At 35.8% G+C, this 20,170-nt stretch overlaps 1 protein-coding gene across 4 annotated transcripts in view; it reads left to right on the forward strand.

The window, feature by feature from the left end:
* Positions 1-20,170, forward strand: part of aPKC (protein kinase C iota type) — a 354,044-nt gene that overhangs the window by 285,549 nt on the left and 48,325 nt on the right. For 3 of the 4 annotated variants that reach the window (XM_068372435.1, XM_068372437.1, XM_068372438.1), the window contains 5 exons: positions 2,151-2,332; positions 2,513-2,747; positions 9,156-9,336; positions 14,148-14,266; positions 15,654-15,823. In XM_068372435.1, the coding sequence (XP_068228536.1) occupies positions 2,151-2,332; positions 2,513-2,747; positions 9,156-9,336; positions 14,148-14,266; positions 15,654-15,823 (887 nt within the window). Of the gene's footprint in view, positions 1-2,150; positions 2,333-2,512; positions 2,748-9,155; positions 9,337-14,147; positions 14,267-15,653; positions 15,824-17,031; positions 17,148-20,170 lie in introns of all 4 variants that reach the window. The other variant, XM_068372436.1, reaches the window with a different exon arrangement.

Raw genomic sequence — 20,170 nt, forward strand, 5'->3', positions numbered from 1 at the left:
TGCTGAAAGAGTCGATGAACTACATGGCCTATCAGATGACATCTCTCATTTAAGGGGATGGGGAGAGTTAATTCTCAGCTTCGTCCCGGAGTTTATGGCCAAGACTTAAAAATCCGGGGGTAGGGGATCCCATTTGGACCCTTCAGGATCAAGTCTTAGTTCTGTAACCAAAACCCATTCCAACTGGTACTTTGCTCAGTGAGGAGCCTGTGTGGTTACTTGAAAGAATGGCAGCACTTCCCCCCATGTGTTGGGAATGTTTGTCACCATGGGGAAGGTCAAGAGGAGGGTCACAAAGAGCACAATCTCATCGATTCGCAAAATCATCGACCGTAGACTTAGTCCTGACCCTCTTCAACAACGACCCAGAGCTCATGACACCAAGGGCATGGCTATGTTACACACACACACGCGCGCACACTCTCTCTCTCTCTCTCTCTCTCTCTCTCTCTCTCTCTCTCTCTCTCTCTCTCTCTCTCTCTCTCTCTCTCTTTTTTCATTTAATACACAGCACAGAGTTCATTCCCATACTATTCTGATAACAACTACATTGGCATTTTCCTGTTAGTGCTGTTTACTGTACCTCCTTTTGTAATTGCCTATAACCTTGTTTATCTTGCATTGATTTACAGTCCATTTGTTTGCATTTAATTCTTCCACCTTTTAAACATTTCCCCCACCACTGCTTTAAATTCTGCTGTCAATAGTAGGTCATTGCATACAACAGCTAGCTCCAAGGGGCCTTCTTCCTTGCATATCTTGGGCTCAATGCTGATCCTATATGGATTTCAACATTTATCACAAACTTTTGATTCCCTTGCCACTACCTTCTCTGTAGATCTTGAGTTATGATAAAGTACAGTAACTTGAATTTTTGATAGTCCTTGCCTTTGTAATGGCCTTTTAATTATTTGTCTTGGTAATCTTGAAAAATGCCTTTTCAATGTCAATAATTATGTAGTATAATCTTAACTTCTTGGTGGTATATTGCTGTAATTATTGTACTTCATTATAAAAGCTACAACTGTCATCGATTCACTCATCATGATGGATAGGCAGTTATCAATTTTGACAATTTTCCTTAGCCTTTCCTGTAGCATCTGTTCAAGTATTTTTCATTTTATTTTTGTTTTGTAATTTCCTCAATGAAGTGCATTCCCTGTACAGTACTGGTGTATACAATTATTGTAAGACTTTATCCCACTCTGTTGGTCCTAGCTCTTGCTTTTTCAGATTTTTATTTACCCTTGTAAGCTCATTTAAGAGCCCCCACCCGTACACAAGCTCTAGGCAATTCGGAACGAATTAATGAACATGGATGACAGGCTCTCATGTTGCTCGTTTTGTCAAGTTGCCTGTTAATCTAATCTAAATGGTTAATTTAGTACAATATAGATGGAGATAGATCAGTAAAAAAAGAGATAATCCAAGAAAATTTAATCTCAAGATTGTTGGTTCAAGATAGAAATGCAAACTTTACCAAACTTTGAACTATCAACTTCTTATGATAATCCTGAAAGAAGGTATTCCTCAACTCTGCTTAGACCTCTTGTATTAAATAGCTTGACACTGTGGTACTGTACCATATAAACAAAAGGGAACTGAATTTTTGTGAAAAGAGTACCAGACGTTATGGTAACTCAGGAGGCAGAGTCACCAAAGAATACAGTGCAAGCTTCTTGTTCAACCCTTAATAAGTGTTGAAGGAAAACAGAAATCACCTGATGCTACTATTATTCAAAGGTTAAGGTCACCTGAGAAGAGTTTTGTTGACATTGTTTAGAAGACAACATTCTAACAATACTAAAAAGCTGGCATACTCATAGAAAATAGAATTATGTGAGAAGGAATGGGTGCATAATGCAGGATGTACATACAATATTTAATTTTGTTACCACAAGAAAAGACAAGATGATCAAGGAAAACTTAGAGAATAATAATGTGTAGAAAATGTGATAGTGATGGGTTTAAGTATAAGGATGATATATAGTGTAAAATTTATTTTTATACATCTAAAAGATGCCAACCTCAGATGATAAGTAAAGAAAAAATTAAGTATGGTAATTCATTCTATGTTTACATATCTTTTGAACCAGAAAGGAATACTAGCTTTTTATTTTCTAATGGAAATATATCTTCTATTTTAACAGGGTTGAGCAGTGAACCAATGTCTCCATCAGGCCAAGCAGGACAGTATTGTTTGGATGACTTCGAACTAATACGTGTTATTGGTAGAGGTTCTTATGCTAAGGTGCTGATGGTTGAACTTAAAAAGACTAATCGAATTTATGCCATGAAAGTTATCAAAAAGACGCTTGTCACAGATGATGAGGTAACCGATTACTGAAAATTTATTAGTTTGCACCAAGTTATTTAATTTAGAGCTATGACATTGAATTTTGTGGATTAAATTGTAGTTTTGCCCAAGTTCCTGGATGAAGTATATTCTGACCTAATTTCATGAATGTGCTATTTTTTTTAAATATAGTAATAAATTTTTATACTCTTTTAGGACATCGACTGGGTTCAAACTGAAAAGCATGTTTTTGAAACAGCATCCAATCATCCCTTTTTGGTTGGCCTTCACTCATGCTTCCAAACTCCGTCCCGTCTGTTCTTTGTGATAGAGTTTGTTAGAGGAGGAGATTTAATGTTCCATATGCAGAGGCAGCGACGTCTACCAGAGGAGCATGCAAGATTTTATGCAGCTGAAATTTGCTTAGCCCTTAATTTCCTCCATGAAAAAGGTTTGCATTCAAATAAAATTATTTTCAATTAATTCATTCATGCTGTAAGATCTTGATATCCATAAAGTGTTATAAATTGAATTAGAACCTTTCCATAAATTTTAAAATGTTTTATGGACAATTCACAATCATCTGAATATTTGTACTGGTATGTATATTATCATTTTATTATATGGAAATAAGTGTGTTCATTTATGGATTCATCTCATTTGCAAAGAGATAATAGATGAAGCATGTTTTACTTGCTTTGGCTCGTCCAAGTGGTAGTAACCAGATAACTTGTGAATAGCTGTTGAATAATTTTTTAATTATGGGAATTCAATACACATGGTTGCTGGTCTTCCAAAGTTGATGACCTGAGGATTTAGTAATAGTTTGTTCCTAGACAAATACAAATCCTGTCTTCTAATAGGAGCAAGTTTTCAGTGTAACTGGAACATGCCTGTTAAAATTTATGATATGGTGTTGGTAGTTAGTAGTTTATGATGAGAAAGCCTCCCCCCCTGCATGCTGAGTAGCCAATTAGTTTTCAGTTACCGTAGGGTATGGACATATTACGGGTGCCTTCAGTGCCTTCAATAGTCTGTTTTAATCCTTTGTTTCTTATTTTGGATAGATTTTGACTTTTCGTTGTATGTTGGGGTATTAAGGAAAAAGAAAGATCAGTTATTGACAATTGTCTGTGTAACCTGCTGATATACACTTTCTTAGTCCTGTTTGACAGCATTCATCTTATTATTTATTCCATTGCTAATGGGAATTAAGTTTTCTTATGGTAAGCAAGGAACCTAAAAAGCACACACTCACCTGAATGTCACTCACTGTGCTGTGTGAGCAGTATAAGTGCACTCACCAATTGTGGCACATTTTTCACTAGAGATTACTCCTTAGTCAGGGGCCCAAGGCTGTGATAGAGCCATATTTTTTAATGGACCTGACCTCATCTCCTGTACTTTGCAGCCCTTATTTTTTTTTTTGACGAGTGACACCTCCCATTACATAATCAAGAGGCCTGCTCGGCCGTTCAAATTGCAAAATAAAGTTTTTGATTGATTTTTGTATGACCTTGCCATAAATTGGACAAATGAGAAGACAGTGAAAATTTGTAACTCCCATCAGATATTGCTATGATCTTTAGAGCATAGAGGTTGGTTGCATGTCATTGCCTGTTTAAAAAAGCCTAGGGAAGATTATTTAAAATGTGTTTACATACCCTCAAAGTAAAATAAATTCCAAATTTGCATACAAATTTCAAAATTGTGCTTTCAGCTCTTTAATTCATTGATGAAAATGTGAAAGTCAATATAAATCATTTCCTTTATTAAAAGCATGCAATGAACATGTGAAAATAGAACACCTGTGCAATAATGATGTTACAAATAAATGGTCAATGTCCAAGATTAGTGTGATACTATGTACTATCCATAGGTTAAGGGAGAAGAGCATATCATTGTCACAGTTTGAAAATAATTCCCATAATATCTTTTAAACTATGTTTTTCTTTTTTATTTTTATGTCATTATTTGTCTTCTGATGATACTACCAACAGGTCAACTAAAAATTTTAGTGGCTAATGCAATAGATAAGAAATTTTTTGTATTAAAGTTAGTAATTTTTTAATACTTTGTAGTATTACCCACAACATAAGAATTAACGTTAAAGAATCTGTCAATGAAAATAAGATTGAATGTAAAACATGTAAAGTTCAATCTAAAAAAATCTTAGATATAAATAAAAATAAAAGTTCAATAAAAATGTAAAATTTGATGTGCATTTCCTTATGCAGATGGCATCACTATTTGTGCCCTCAATGCATAAGTAAGTGGACATAGCCAGTGGATTTCCAATCCAATACACTGGGATATCAGCTAATGATGACAGCCAGCAAGATGTAAGGAAACATTTGAGGTGGAACTCTTTTTCACCAACTCTTGAATGAGGACGATGCTCATAAAATCATTCAACAGTAGTCGGGTATGGACCATTTTTTACAGAATCGCCCAATAACTCGGATGTAGTTCAGGCGTCAATTGGTTTCTGCATGAAAGTTTCAAAAACTAGGACAATAGCACAGTTATAACACGGGATCAAGCAATCTACGTGGTTGCCCTTGGGCTACCTATGATGAACTCGAGCGAATTTGGAACTCCTGTACTATGTATGGGAGGATTCCACATTGCCATCAATTTCATGGGTGCAATTGGTCACTTCATGAAATGTCCTTGTCGAGTCTGGTGTCTATGGCCATGGAACAGCAAATGCATATACAGTATGGCATAAAAAGAACTACAATGGGATGCTGAGAGCACACAGTCTGGTACTGGCAGCTATGTTTCAGTTACATTAGTATGTGTTTGAACAATGGCTGATTAATGAAACTGACCAAGTCACAAGTGATCTGGAATTTATTGCTCTTGTCCATAAGTGTTGTGCTGATTTAATATGGTCATTGCAACATCTGAATGGAAAGCAGCCAGAACACAAAGCACAGAAATGATGCAATTTGAAAACCAAATTGACATTTTGCTCACTAAGTACTAAGCCTTGCTTGGTGTACGTAGACATGGTGCAAATTTTGAAGTGATATGATATATACATGCCAAGCCTGCAGGAATATGGGGAGCACATTTGATTGAAACAAAATATGCTTCCTTATCTAGTTTCTGCAGGACACTACAAGTATATCTCATCTTTGCCCCACTACTTGGGCGCCATGAAAATCCTTCAAGAAACTGCGCTGCACATTGATGTGGGATTCAAAGCAGGCAAATTTACTGTGCTTCTGCCTCCTGGAACCTTTAATAGTGTTTGGCCAGATATGACTCTGGAGCAGACATGCAACTGTGAAGCCAAGAACCAGCTCTTTCATGGTAGCACTTAAAAGCATCGCACCATCGAAAAACTTGAAAGTTCACCAGTGATGGCTACTGTATCTGAGCAGGTTAAAATCATGGTTCATGTATGAAGTAGGTTGGCCAGGGCACCAGCCACCCATAGAGATACTACCGCTAGAGAGTTATGGTTTTTTTTGACTGGCCAAACAGTACTACATTGGAGACTTCTCTCTGGTTATGGTTCATTTTCCATTTGCTTACACACACATACCAAATAGTCTGGCCTATTCTTCACATATTCTCCTCTGTCCTCATACACCTGACAACACTGAGATTAGCAAACAATTATTCTTCTCCCAAGGGGATACGGCACTGTAATTGTTCAGTGGCCACTTTCCTCTTAGTAAGGGTAGAAGAGACTCTTTAGCTATGGTAAGCAGCTCTTCTAGAAGACACTCCCAAATCAAACCATTATTCTCTAGTCTTTGATAGTGCCATAGCCTCTGTACCATAGTCTTCCACTGTTTTGGGTTAGAGTTCTCTTGCTTGAGGGTACATTTGGGGCCACTATTTTATTTTATTTCTCTTCCTCTTGTTTTGTTAAAGATTTTATAGTTTATACAGGAGATACAAGTATTTATTTTAATGTTTTTACTCTTAAAATATTATATTTTTCCTTGTTTCCTTTCCTCACTGGGTTATTTTCCCTGTTGGAGTCCCTGGGCTTAGAGCATCCTGCTTATCCAACTAGGGTTGTAACTTAGCAAGTAATAATAATAATGATAATTATAATAATGATAATAATAATATAATAATAACATGAATGCTATCACCCCAAACATATACAAGGAAACAAACTCCAAAAGATTTTACCAACATCAAAAAAATTATAAAAGTAATTGACACCAAGATGAGCAACCCTTTCAAACCTGACAAATATGGTCTTGTCAGCATTGCAAATAGCAAAAAATCTGAGGCAAATGATCTACGAAATGCCAAGCAGATTGGATTGTCAGCTTTATCACACCCACAAATAGATCGTAGCAATATGGTTGGTGTTGTGAAACTAATAGCATTTGTGAAAAAAGTGCGAAAAGCTTCACCAATTGCTCAAAAATCAATGCAAATGATGAAAGTAGTGTGATCAAGCACCTTTATTGCCTTCAAAATGTGAACAATAGCCAGAAAGTGAAAAGAATTTGTAGTTGGTCTCCAAAAGGTTTTGAAGAGTTTTGGATAGAAACAGATCAGTTTCCCTACTCAGATACCTCCTCGCATTTCATTATTGACATGATGGCATTCGTCCATAGCATTGTGATCTTGATTGCACCACATTCCAGGAATTGCAAGAAAAATATCTAGCAATCATTTTGCCGCCCATGAGCATTGAATCCTACGACAGACTTTATCTCTGAGTTTCTTGCTTATTCTTCTGAAAGCACTGTAAGCAATTTTTCGAGCTATAGCACAGTTGAGCAGACAAGTTTGCCTTGCAGATCAGCGAAGAGTACCTGTAGTCCTACAAGTATTTAATTTTTAAATAAAATAAAAACTTAATTGTCCTATAAAAGGAAAAGAAATAGAGTTCCAACACAATAGGCAAGCAACTACAATTATATTAAAAATTTATGACCATTGTTCATAATTTATGCCTATGTTAAGGTTTATGCTGACCAGTGGTTGCAGAAATATGACAACGTTTTGACAGAAGTAACTAAGTATTGCAGAGTAATATAAGCAAGTGACAAAAGTTACCATAAAAATATATTTGCTATTCAATTTCCAAAACCATGAGATTAACCTACTAAGATATTTATCATTTTAACTAAATTTTATGATATTTCCAAGCAGAGATTTATTCAGTATATACTTAAACAGTTCTTATTTCTACACAGACTTAATTTATCAAACAACTGTACACAATGTACAGCATACTATAGTCAGCTTAGACATATCACTCGAGGTAAGATAAGATTAATATATTTTACTGAACATTTCAATATTACCTAACCGATTTTTTAACATTAATTTTGTCTCCCAAAATCTTAGTATCTGACAGTATGTAATACCTTTCCTCAAATATGCAAGGACAATGTTCTGGGATAACATTTCCACAGGTATACCAGTTAGTCCCCAGGACATTAACTGCCATGCATTGGGCCCACAATTTCCTCTCTAGTGGCCAAGATGGTCTTTAAAATTCTAGTACATTGAGTAATACTGTCATACTCACTTCATCATAAAAGAAACTGTTTTCCTTTGTTGTATATCAGTCATCCATCAATTTACCATCCACCCGTTGAGATACTACCACAAGAGAATTATTGGATCCTTTGACTGGCCAGACAGTATTACATTGGATCCCTTTCTCTAGTGAAGGCTAATTTTTTTTGCCGACACATACACCGAATAGTCTGGCCTATTCTTTTCACAGTCTCCTCACTCATACACCTAGTAACACTAAGATAACCGAAAAATTCTTCTTTTCCCAAGGGGTTAACTACTGCACTGTAATTGTTCAGTGGCTACTTTACTCTTGATAAGGGTAGAAGGTACTCATTAGCTATGGAAAGCAGCTCTTCTAGAAGGACGACACTCAAAAATCAAACCATTGTACTCTAATCTTCTACTGTCTTGGTGTGGAGGAGGAGGAGGAGGACCAAATGGGGCAACACCTCTCTTTTATACCTTCTGTCTGGGATTAATTTTTCATACTTGTGTAGAGCATTGCACAAACCTGAAATACAACATAGAGAATGAAACAATTAGGAGATTCAGTGAGCTTAAAAGAAAATTATTATCAAATACAAACATACTGTATTTCCATACAAACACAGTAATATTGTCAATACCAACTCTGGGGAAGTTCTGTATTTTTATATACCTCATCAGCCCATCTACAAATTGCCTCATAACTGGCAACACTGCCCTACACAGTATACTATACAATTCAATGCATATTTTTTATGATCGTTCCATCCTAACAGTACAATGGAAATTTATCCATCACTCCATTACAGTAGACAGTACTGTACTGTGTTAACAAAAAATACAGTTAGTTGATAGGATGATAATTTCACAATCCCTGGTTGCTAGCCAGCCAGGAGGACTTCCTCTCTCCTAAGGATGACTCCCCTACTGAAGGACAAGGAGGACTTCCTCCCTCCTAAGGATGACTCTCTAACTAAAAGACGAGGATTTGTATTTTCTCTAGTTATACAAGCGTAAGACCTTTAGGTTTCACTTCCTGCCACATTCACCCCACAAGTCCTAGGCAAAATAAAAAATGAAGGCTCTGTATTCTCGATACAGTAATTCTTCATTGTTTGTATCCAGCTTTCACCAGAATCTTACCCCTACTAAATGACTTAGGTTTGCATAGCTAGAAAAAACACAAATTACTGTACTTTTACAATTGTGATATTTCCAATTTTTATGAGCCAGAACAGCTATTATCTCTTCAGTTATTTTTTGTGAAAACTTATCACTAAATATATTTTAACACTTGTCTATAAAGGATTTGTCTGTACAGTATTTTTGTTGTGCATGATTTTATGTAATTTTATTTTTCCAGGTATTATATACCGAGATCTTAAGTTAGACAACGTGTTACTTGATCATGAAGGTCATATCAAACTTACTGATTATGGTATGTGTAAGGAGGGCATTCGGCCTGGTGATACGACGTCTACCTTCTGTGGAACACCTAATTATATTGCCCCTGAAATCTTACAAGGGGTTGAATACAGTTTTAGGTAAGTTTGAAAACTCTTACCTTTTCTTTGCCATATGTGTCCTATTGCATTTTTTATTCATGTTATTTTTTTGCCAGTTATCCTCCCTGTCATCCTCCAAAGTTGGTTTAGTAATCAGATCTATTCATTTCACTCCTCCTCCATTCCTTTTTTCTAGCTAGTCACTTGTATTTTGTTATGTTTTGGTACTAGTTACTAAAATACAGATATACCTCACCATTTTCTACTTTCCCTACCAGTATACCTGAAGTAAAGGGATGGTTACATTGGTGCATCTTCACCACCTCTTTTCTAGTGAAAATATCTCCCATTTAACCTTTTTATGAGAGCCTTCAACTTGCTTACTTTCAGGCCAATCATCCATATCCATAAATTACAATAGTGCAACATTAAAGTGTCCAAAATTTTGAGTTTGATGACAGCATTTAGGGTTTCTATTTATGCCACATGGCATCAACATCATAATATATAGTATAAGCATTTTATTACCAACACATGCAGCACAGAAATTCAGATGAAGTTTCCAGCTAGGTTTAGTGAAACATTAAAAGAAGTATTTTCATTTTTTTTTCTTTTTGATATGCTATGACATTGTGATAACATTTTCATTATTATTATTGTTTTGTACAGTATGCAGCAAAACTAGTGATGATTTTATATTTTTGCATAGGACGAGAGTTGTTCTTAAGTTGCCACTTAGTATTAAAACATATTTGTTCCGACACAGAGACTTACCTCGTTTTAGAACGTTTAAAAAAACTTTCACGCTAGAATAATATTTCAGAACAAAAATTATATACGTTAATGTGAGATTACAGTCAGGCCTGGTTCTTCGCGATAGTTAGGTTACAAACACAGGCGTAAAACTCGAATTTTCGCGAATAAATACTGATCTAGGGTGGGCTTACTCCTAACTAAAAAGTCACTGCCCCTTGCCACGAGCGGGTGCCCGAGCTGATGATTAACACAGTAAATACTACCTAATATTGTTTTTATTTGGTTTCTACAACAGTTTATAATCCTGTGTACAGTGTACAGTACATTTGCACACATGTACACTATGTACTGTAATATATGTGCTGTGATATTACTACAGTACAGCTTAACTGTACTTACTGTAAGTGTTCGGTGTTTTCGTTCAAACTCGGGGAGCATGACGCAACTTATTATGTGTTGTCTCTTGCGCAGTATGTTATCTATACTTTCTTAAACAGAAATACAGCTTATTTTATAACCTAAAACCTTAAATACCTCAAAAATAATTTTTTCTTTAAAATAAATAAACACAAACTGTGCATTTGATTACTTTTCAACAGCTGATTCTCTCTCTCTCTCTCTCTCTCTCTCTCTCTCTCTCTCTCTCTCTCTCTCTCTCTCTCTCTCTCTCTCTCTCTCTCTCTCTCTCTCTCTCTCTAAAAAAAAATATTTGTTTCTTTGCTAAGTCTCTATTGAGGCTTTATAATCAAGCACCACAGAACTAAAAACTATAAAATATCGTGCATCGGCAACATGAATGACTCTCCGGTTAACGTTATGCGATTCAACTTACAGTACAATTAAAAAAATATGAGAGAAGTATTTAAAATAAAACTAATGAAATTAGTATACTAATTTGAAAATGGTAGATCAAGTAATAATTGTTTCTTTTAGTAAATTTGAAATATCCTTCGGTAGCATGCCTTAATAATAAGGGAGTTAATTTGATTCGAAAATTGAGGTTGACGACGGACTACTCAGGGTTAATTAGCTGATTTGAATGTAAACAATGCATAAAATTATTATTTGCTATGTTTTCAATTATAAATGCGATACTAAAATGTGAATATTACATGCATTATTATTGGATACAATTAAGTGAAATGCCAAGAAGAACAGAGAGAGAGGACAAAACAACATGTCAAAGACACGAGAGGGGGTGGGGAGCGGTAGCCAAGTTCCTTCTTCTTGCACATCCCCTCTGCCAAATCTATGGTAATTCAAATAAATTAGCGAAATCAATGAATTTAGTGAACGCGAGAAGGAATGAAAAATAGGGATGGGAATAGGTGGAATGAGAGTTTAGAATGATTAATAAGATGGAAATGACGGATGAAGGCTAGAAAAGAGAAGAATGAAATCGCGAAAAATGAAGAGAATCAAAAGAGTTGGAAAGATACATTGTAGATGTGTGAGTGAGAGAGCAATGCAGATGTATGAAAGGGATTTGGGAAGGAATTGGGAAAAGGATTAAGGATATAATAATGATAAGTGACGGACAATAATAATGTGAGACACATCATACTAATATACATGATGAGTTATATCAGTGAGGTAATTCTGTGAAAGTGAATAGTTATATCAGTGGGATAATATCGTGAAAGTGAATATAGGTTGACAACGGAGTACGCAGGGTTGATCAGCCTATTTGAATGTAAACAGTGCATGAGATTATAATTCTCTATGTATTTTATTATAAAAAAGATACTAAAATGTGAATATTATGTGCATTATTATTGGATACAGTTAAGTGAAACGCTAGTTTAATCAAAATCCGGTTTATTTCAAATATAGCTGTAATTTTTTACCACAGTAAATGGATTTACACTGTACAGAGAGAGCTACGACCAGCTGGGTGTAGAGATAGGTTGTGGCACGCAGCACTCCCAGTGTAAAGGAGTGCAGGCTATTTGAAACTATCGCCTAGCTTGAACTTTATCCCGATTTTTATGAGAATTTTTATTCATTAGGTATTGCATTGTTCTTGGTCATCCCAATGCTGTTGCCAACTATTAGAAATCAAATTCTTAATGTTGGGTAAACAATCATCACAGATTTTTTTCTCCTTGGGCGCGAAAAATTGACAATGCAGATAACGAGGTCTGACTGTATTTGTGGAACTGTCTGAATAGAAGGAAAGTGGGAAAGAGTGCGTCAAGACTGAGAAAAAATAAGCTTATCCCTATAGTCTAATGGTAACAATTTATGAACATGGTATATAAATTAAAAGTTATTTGGGTTTTTTTATGCTGTTTTATGTATAAAGCAAAAGTTAGTTTGGGTCGTGGTTTCAAAACTTGCAATAAATTATTACAAGCCTTACCAGTAGCTTAGGTTTAAGTTAATGCTACCTATATAGGTCTTGTCTCATGAGGGTTTTTTTCAGAGATAGAGAGAAGAAATAATGTTAAATAAATAGGTAAATAAGCAAGGTAGTTAGTTATCATTGTTATTAGAAATGTTATTACTTCTACCTCTCTCTTATTTACTTTTACTTTACTAACAGAAATCTATAATCAGGGCTGACATATTCACCCACAGCTATTATGTGCAGATTTTACAATAACATAACTTGAATAATACTAATAATAATAATAATAGTAATAATATGGCTCTGGAGTCTTAGCTTACTAGGGCATGGCTATACTGTATGTCGAATAGCAGCAATGAATATTTGCATCAAATCTTGAAATTTATAAACGGTGTCTATCAGGCCATAAAGTACGATTTGTGAAATTTTTCCACAGTCTAGGTGTTGTATGAATCCTTTTTTATTTATTTTTTATAGGCCTACAGGCTTAATACGAATTATATAATCAGAAGCACGAACTTCAAGTCACCTACAAGTAAGGCGAGGCGAAGAGGCAAACTGAGCCATTAAACCTTCACAAGTTTGGTGTAACAATATCCTAAGTAAATCTCAAGAGATGAATCTTACTATAAAGTCATTAATAAACCAAGTAATATCCGATACGTTCTTTACATCAAATGCGTTACTATTGTGGCTAAAAAGTCAGACTCATCAAGTCTTTATTTTTTTTTTTTTTTGTAAAATTTTTATCATAATTAAAGATTATTGGATTAATTTTTGCTTAGTGAAATAGCTGATGTTTTGATAAAAAAATATAGCATTAATTCTCTAATATCATACTTAATGAACTGTATCTTATATTGAGAAGTTTCAAAATGCTTTGTTTCGGAAACTTAGTCTCATGAGAAATGTGAAGAACGTAATAGTGGCCAGTTAGCGACTGAATGAAAATCACCAAATTCAGGTATCCTGAGGTTTGCTGTATATTGTACAAAAAGGCTTGCATATTCTGATAGCTCAATAGTGGTAAACAGTGAGATCAGGCCACAAAAATCAATGGAATTGATGTAACACTCGCTAGTTCGTGGTTTTTAAAAAGAACCCAAGTTTCATAACAAAAAGTCTAAAGTAAAGATAAACAGTTAAAATTGAAAAAAATACATATATGATACATTAATGCATACGAATAACAAACAGTGAATGTTGAAATTGAGTTTTGACTTTATGTATTAGTAATTTTTTTTTTTTAACAAGCAGTTTTGAAGAAATTATAATAAGATATATTTATTTTTGCAAGTAATTTTTTTTTCAAAATATTTTGCTCTGTACAAATAACTGTACATGATTTTGATGATTAGAAGGCAAGGGATCATCAACAGACAAAGAGGAATGAATAGCTCTTTGGTAAGCATAGCTATCATAAATCTAGCAAAAACAGAACTTAATGGGCATAATATATAAACTTTATATCCTGGGTTTCATTACCACTTTTTCAAAGGAAGAATAAAGATACCTGTATTATGTAGTCTTATATACTTGATGGTATTACATATACAAAAACTGTACTTTACGATAACCACAGTGCTGGATAGCTCAACTTCTGGTATTAGATTTGCAAACATATTGTACTTGATAATGAGGTCTCAGAATACATCTTGTTCTCTAGTACAAGTAACTCTGTAGCCTAGATTTGGAGAGGTGTCATTCAGTTTGAAATAATGAAGAATTTTTTTGTATTTTACAGCGTTGATTGGTGGGCATTAGGAGTGCTGCTGTATGAAATGCTAGCAGGAAAAAGTCCATTTGACATAGTTGGCGCTTCAGATAACCCAGATTGTAACACTGAAGACTTCCTATTCCAGGGTAAGAAACCTACATTCATATGTACAGGAGTTTGTTTACTAATCTAAAGTTGAATATAAATCTAGTATCAAATATGGCTTTATCATGAATGAAATTTTAACTTTTAAGGCGTAAGATTAGAAAGTCAAGATGAACAACTACAGGTCATAAAGCGAAGTGAAGGAAAGGTAGTGACCTATGTTCATAGTCATTTCAATAAAACCCAGAATATTTCCATTGTATTTTGAAAGACATTTTTTAACTTCCAATCAACCCTGAAGCTGTGGGTTCGGTTCTGCCAAAAAAAAATAAAAAATTAAGACCATATTACTGGATTTATAATAAATAACATTAGTTTATGCGATGTTATATGATTTAGTAATATTAGAGGTATTTTTCGTAATATATTAATCTAAGTTATCAATAACTTTCGCACAAGAATCATCTCAGTTGATGTGCGCACTAAATAGGCATTTATATATTAAAATCTAAGGTAAAGTGCTAGGATGTTCCTGTTATTATTAATTGGTTCAACTAGCCCATGAGATTGATATGGTAAAGAAGCACACTTTTTTGTAAGAATATATACTTATTGCTAGGTGATGAAACTATTTAGTACAACCACTGAGGATATAATTGGCAGTGTACTTATTATTACTGATTTTTTTCTTGTAGTAACTTATTTTACAATATAGGAGATATGGAAAAGTTGTTGTAATTAATGCCTTTTCATATAACATTCAGGAATTATAATTTATTTGTTTTGGTAATTTGGCAGAATGTAGCATTTATACTTTTACTATGGTTTCTGATAGTGTACTGTTTATACTTAACATTTTGTAAAGTATAGTTACCCCTGAATAACTGAAACTAAAGATCAAGGAAGAATATACTCAAGAAATTTGTGTAAAAGAAAGTTAATAATACCAGGTCTGGAACTCCCAAATATTATATGTTTCTCAGCTTCTGGGAATCATATCTTGAAAAATTACCATATATTTCCATTTTAATTGTAGGTAGCTAAACTTTTTATGGTTTATGTCCTGAATTAATTGATTTTATATGCCTTAACAATGAGGTCTTGATCAGCTAGGTTTAATGTCAGATGACCCCTAGAAATAACTCTTACCATGAGGAGTAATTTCATTCTTCAAACACACACCATTGTCTCCACATGGGGTGTGTATGATGAATCAAATTACTTCTCTGATGTATAGAACCTTTAGTAGTTTATGCCGCGTGCATACAAGGCTCATTGTAAGGGATAACATTAGATGAATGTTGGGAATTTTAGGGGGGTTTTTCTGTCTTTTTTTATATAGTATTTATAAGGTACTTTGTCTAATTTGGCAGCACATGCTTAGTAAAAGTTTTTACCTATCAAAACAAATAGTACTTTGATTTACAGTTATCTTGGAGCGACCAATCCGTATTCCTCGTTCTTTGTCTGTGAAGGCTGCTGCAATTTTGAAAGGTTTCTTGAACAAAAATCCTGTTGATCGTCTTGGTTGTCATCCAGAAACAGGGTTTACCGATATTGTTACACATCCTTTCTTCAAAACTATTGACTGGGAGATGGTGAGAATGAAATATCAATTTTATTAGTTTATGTACAGTATAATTGGTTTCAGAGTAGTTGAAGCACGTACATGCTGCTCAGTTAAAGGTTATTTTTTTACAATTATTAAACAAATCTGGTATAAGTTCTTGGTGTGATTATTCTTAGTATTCATTTTTGTTTGTTTTTCATCTTGCCTCAAGTATATTGTATAGATCCTATTGATTGTACCATAGAGAGAAATTAGTTTGTTTATTTTTTTATTATAATTATTGCACTATTTCTAAAAAGATTTAAAGGCATGTGGTATAGAAAAGTGCATATCACTCAAGCACAGATCATCTAACTAATTTATTTTATGGACCATGAGGAAAATATATAATGCATTACTTATGATAATTTTCTTCAATATATCTCTTGCAGACATTTGAACACTTTACCTTTCCTTATTCTTTGTATGATCCACTTTGTCAAATTATTTTGAGAAAATACCTATTAATATACTTTTCTGTGAATCTTCTCTCTTTCCTTGCAGTGGCCAAGGTAATTTTAGAATCCTTTGCTTTTTTTCATTCTTTCAAATATAAGAAAATTGAATTATATTTAAATGTATTTATAGTAATTTGATTTTAATAAAAAAAAAATTGCATGCTTGGCTTGGTATTAGTTGTACTTAGAAAATCATTATGATCAGATACAAAGAATTGCTGAAAAGGTGTCTGGGAGCTAGTTATTGCTTATATCTGATGAACTCAGAAATTATATTTTCCTCTGGTTTCACCCGATGTATTGATGTGAAACAAAATTCAAGAGAATTTTAAGAGATTCATGTGAAATGCATCATTCTGTAGACCTTTTTGTGTGCAGCTGTGATATTCACCATGTGTGCAAAACTTTAAAAATTTTGCTGGTAACTTGGGCAATTAAGCAATAATTACTAAAATAAACCAATTCACAAGTTCTTTTTCAGGTTATAGATCTTTTTCTTTAGAATGTAATGGGAAATTAACGTTTTGGCTTTTTTTTTTCCTTTAGGTCGAACAACTATTCTCAACAAGAATGAAGCTGTTCATCTATTTTTGCTATTGTGTGCAGATACCAGAGAAATGTTAATTGATCTAATTTCTTTCAGTTTATTTTTGTTACTTGGATACATCTAATGACCTGAATAAAGGAATATTTTGAAAATGTAGGTGACATAAATAACCATTTATTTAATTGTTTTCAGCTGGAAAGGAAGCAAATTCCTCCACCTTACAAACCACGGGTTGAAGGAGAACGGGATCTTGAAAACTTTGATCCTCAGTTTACAGCTGAACCTGTACAGTTCACGCCAGATGATCAGTAAGTCCAGGGATGGCTTGTGAATTTTGATTGAATCTTGCTTCCTTTATTTTTATGACACCTCTCCGTTTGTGTGGTTTTTATCGAATTTGGTAGATGGGGAAACGATTAAAACCAGCTGGAGCCTTGGGTTTCCCTTTCCTTGAATTTGTCTTAATATCCATATTAATTGTAGTTGTGCTTGAGCAGCATGGGATGCACATTATTTTAAATTATTGCCTGTTTGATGTACTGTATGATGCTTGTAAAGGCAAGGTAATATAATATTTTAACTTTTTGTAAGTATTAAAATGTAACATTGTTTCCCATACTACTTGAGATGCCCTATTTGCCTTCCCTTGACATCCTGTAAACAAATAACACTCATTTGAAGAGGCTTGTTGCAGATGGTGAACTTACCTGCCTTTCCTGTTGGTATCCTGTTGAATGCAGATAAGATGATAATGGATGTTTTTATTGTAATAATTGTACTTGCATTTGCTTTGAAGAATTGTAGTTCTTGATGCCATAAATGCTACAGAGTTGTTTTGGGTATTTTGATGCAAAATGAAGTCTTTACCAGACAATGTAGTGTATTTTTATGGTAATGCATGCAGTCATGTTTATGTCAAGTAAGTTATGCAGTGTTTGGAGAGATCTATTGTTCATTGTCCTGTCCTGAGACAAGATGGAGTAGAAATTGTATTCATCATTGGATAAACCCATGACGATATCCTAGTGTAGTTAATGGTTTCTATTGTAGATGTTTATCTTCTGTACATGGATCAATAGTTTCTAGACCTTCGCAGTTACTACTACTAAGAAAAAAAAAAATTTTTCATTACAAAACACAATACTTTAACATAACCTATTAGTGTGTTGAACACAAATTTCAGACACCTCATACCATGAAGAAGAAAAAAATCATCTGGTGACTAAGGTAATCAGTGTGTTGCAAAGTGTTACCTTACATCTTTGTCAAGTAAATCAGGGACATCTTGTGTGTGCCAGGTATTTGGTAGTTAATGAGATTCCTAGACTTGGGAACTGTTTAGGATTAAGGTAATTTATTTCCAATTGTTCCGACACAAGACAAACTTACTTATAATAGGGATTATCTTTTGGCGTAGTTGGAAAACTAACCATTAAGACTTTGTTGCGAGGTGGCAACTCACCCAACCACTAGTTAGTAGGAGAGAGGAAGGGGTATCCAGGGTAACTGGGTACCCCCACTCGCTCCTCACTTGCACAGTGGTAATCTTTTCTCACTTATTCATTTGGTTTCAGAGAGTTTGGACGTGTCCTCTCTCTGTTCCAAAAGACTTTGCCATACAGACCATTGGTTTTATATTACTTTCTCTCTTTCAGGTGTAATTGTTCTCCTTGACGATCCTCATGTGTGTGTGTCCAGAACCTGAAGGTTGCGCTTGCGGGACCTTCATGTCCTCTGTCGATACCAACCCCTATTCTTTGTGTCCGACCCACATAGGACATTGTTGTGAGCAGGGCTCAACTTGTGATGAATGTAGGTTGTTGTCTGCCTTTCAAAGGGAGAGGTTTAGGCAGCGGCGTAAGAAGAAGTCTGAGAGACCCTTAACCTTAGGGGTCTTCCTCGAAGGCGAAGAGACCTCGGACTTCTTCTACCAAACCCGGACCACTTTCCAAAGCTCCTCCTCGTTCAGACTCTTCCTAGAGCCGGACGAGTAGAAGGGTGGACCATTTAACTCCAGGGCAACATCGGAGTTATGGGGACATTGTTGCTTCTCTAAGAGAGGCACCTACGCCCCTGCCTTCGGCCGAGCCCTTTTAACTTTCAGATGTGATGCAGACTTAGCTGTTGTTGGGAGTAGCTGGGCCTCCTTCCAAGGACGTCTTCCTTGAATTCCTTCCGTGTGTTGCCCAGAGAGCTCCTGCTCTTGCTACCCCTATTGTTGCTGTCACTCCTATGGATGTGGTGGCTATTTGCAAGGTCTATCTCTCTCCCTCTCCTGCTAGTGGCGTTCGTGACCTTCGCTCCCGTTATCCCTTCGACACCCTTCTACTGACGACGAGTCCTACCACCATACTCGGACGTCATTGTCTTTCAGAAACCATTGCCTTCTTCGCGAGTCTTCCATCAGGCAGCGCTCCATCTCGGGAGATCGACGAATTTCTGGTCGCCTGTCCAGGATCGTAGATCCCTTCTTGCTTGTGATTGTCACTCTACGTCTCGTGATTGTCTCTATATATCTCGTGATCGTCACTCTACATCTCGTGATCGTCACTCTACATCTCGTGATCGTCACTCTACATCTTGTGATCGTCACTCTACATCTCGTGATTGTCACCCTACACCTCGTGATTGTTATTCTACATCTGGCCAACACGTCGTTGACGCTCTGACCGTCACCCTTCAACCTCATGCTCACCCTCTACTCAGTGTTCGTCAGGACAAAACCTTTCCACGTGTCACTCACCTTCTCGACGTTCTAGGAAATCTCCCCCTAGATGACATTCTCCTGAAGTGCGCAGATCTTTCTCGATACGGTCTACTGCTCATCGATCGCCAGCTCCATCTCACTGATTGCCGACACAACTCACCCCAGAGCGTCGCTCCATCTCACCGTGCTGATCGTAAGCGTTGCTCGTCATCTCATCAATCTCCTACGTGACACCCTCCTACGCGTCACTTGATAACTCGACGCTTTCCATTGAGACGCTCTCTAGGGAGACGCTCTCCAGCTCGATGCTTTCCTGCGACCACTTCTTACGAGATGCTCCACTGCGCGTCCATCACCAACGCATTGTTCGCTGACTCGTTACGCGCCTCGTAGAGACTCGCTCTCCCGACACTCACCAATGCGGCCATCACTAACACATTACTCACCATCGCGACGCTCGTCTTCTAGGATCTCTGGCACGTTACGATCGCTTACTCGTTGATCTCTAGTGCACGTTCGCTGTTTGTCCTCTCGTCGAAGATCCCCAGGGACTTAATTTCCTTGCTCCCCTTCTTTGACTTGAAAATCGCGTGCGCGTGCTCGTGAAATGCGCATGCCCACGAT

The sequence above is a fragment of the Palaemon carinicauda genome, chromosome 4 (genome assembly GCF_036898095.1).
Source record: "Palaemon carinicauda isolate YSFRI2023 chromosome 4, ASM3689809v2, whole genome shotgun sequence".
Taxonomy (NCBI): Eukaryota; Metazoa; Arthropoda; class Malacostraca; order Decapoda; family Palaemonidae; genus Palaemon; species Palaemon carinicauda.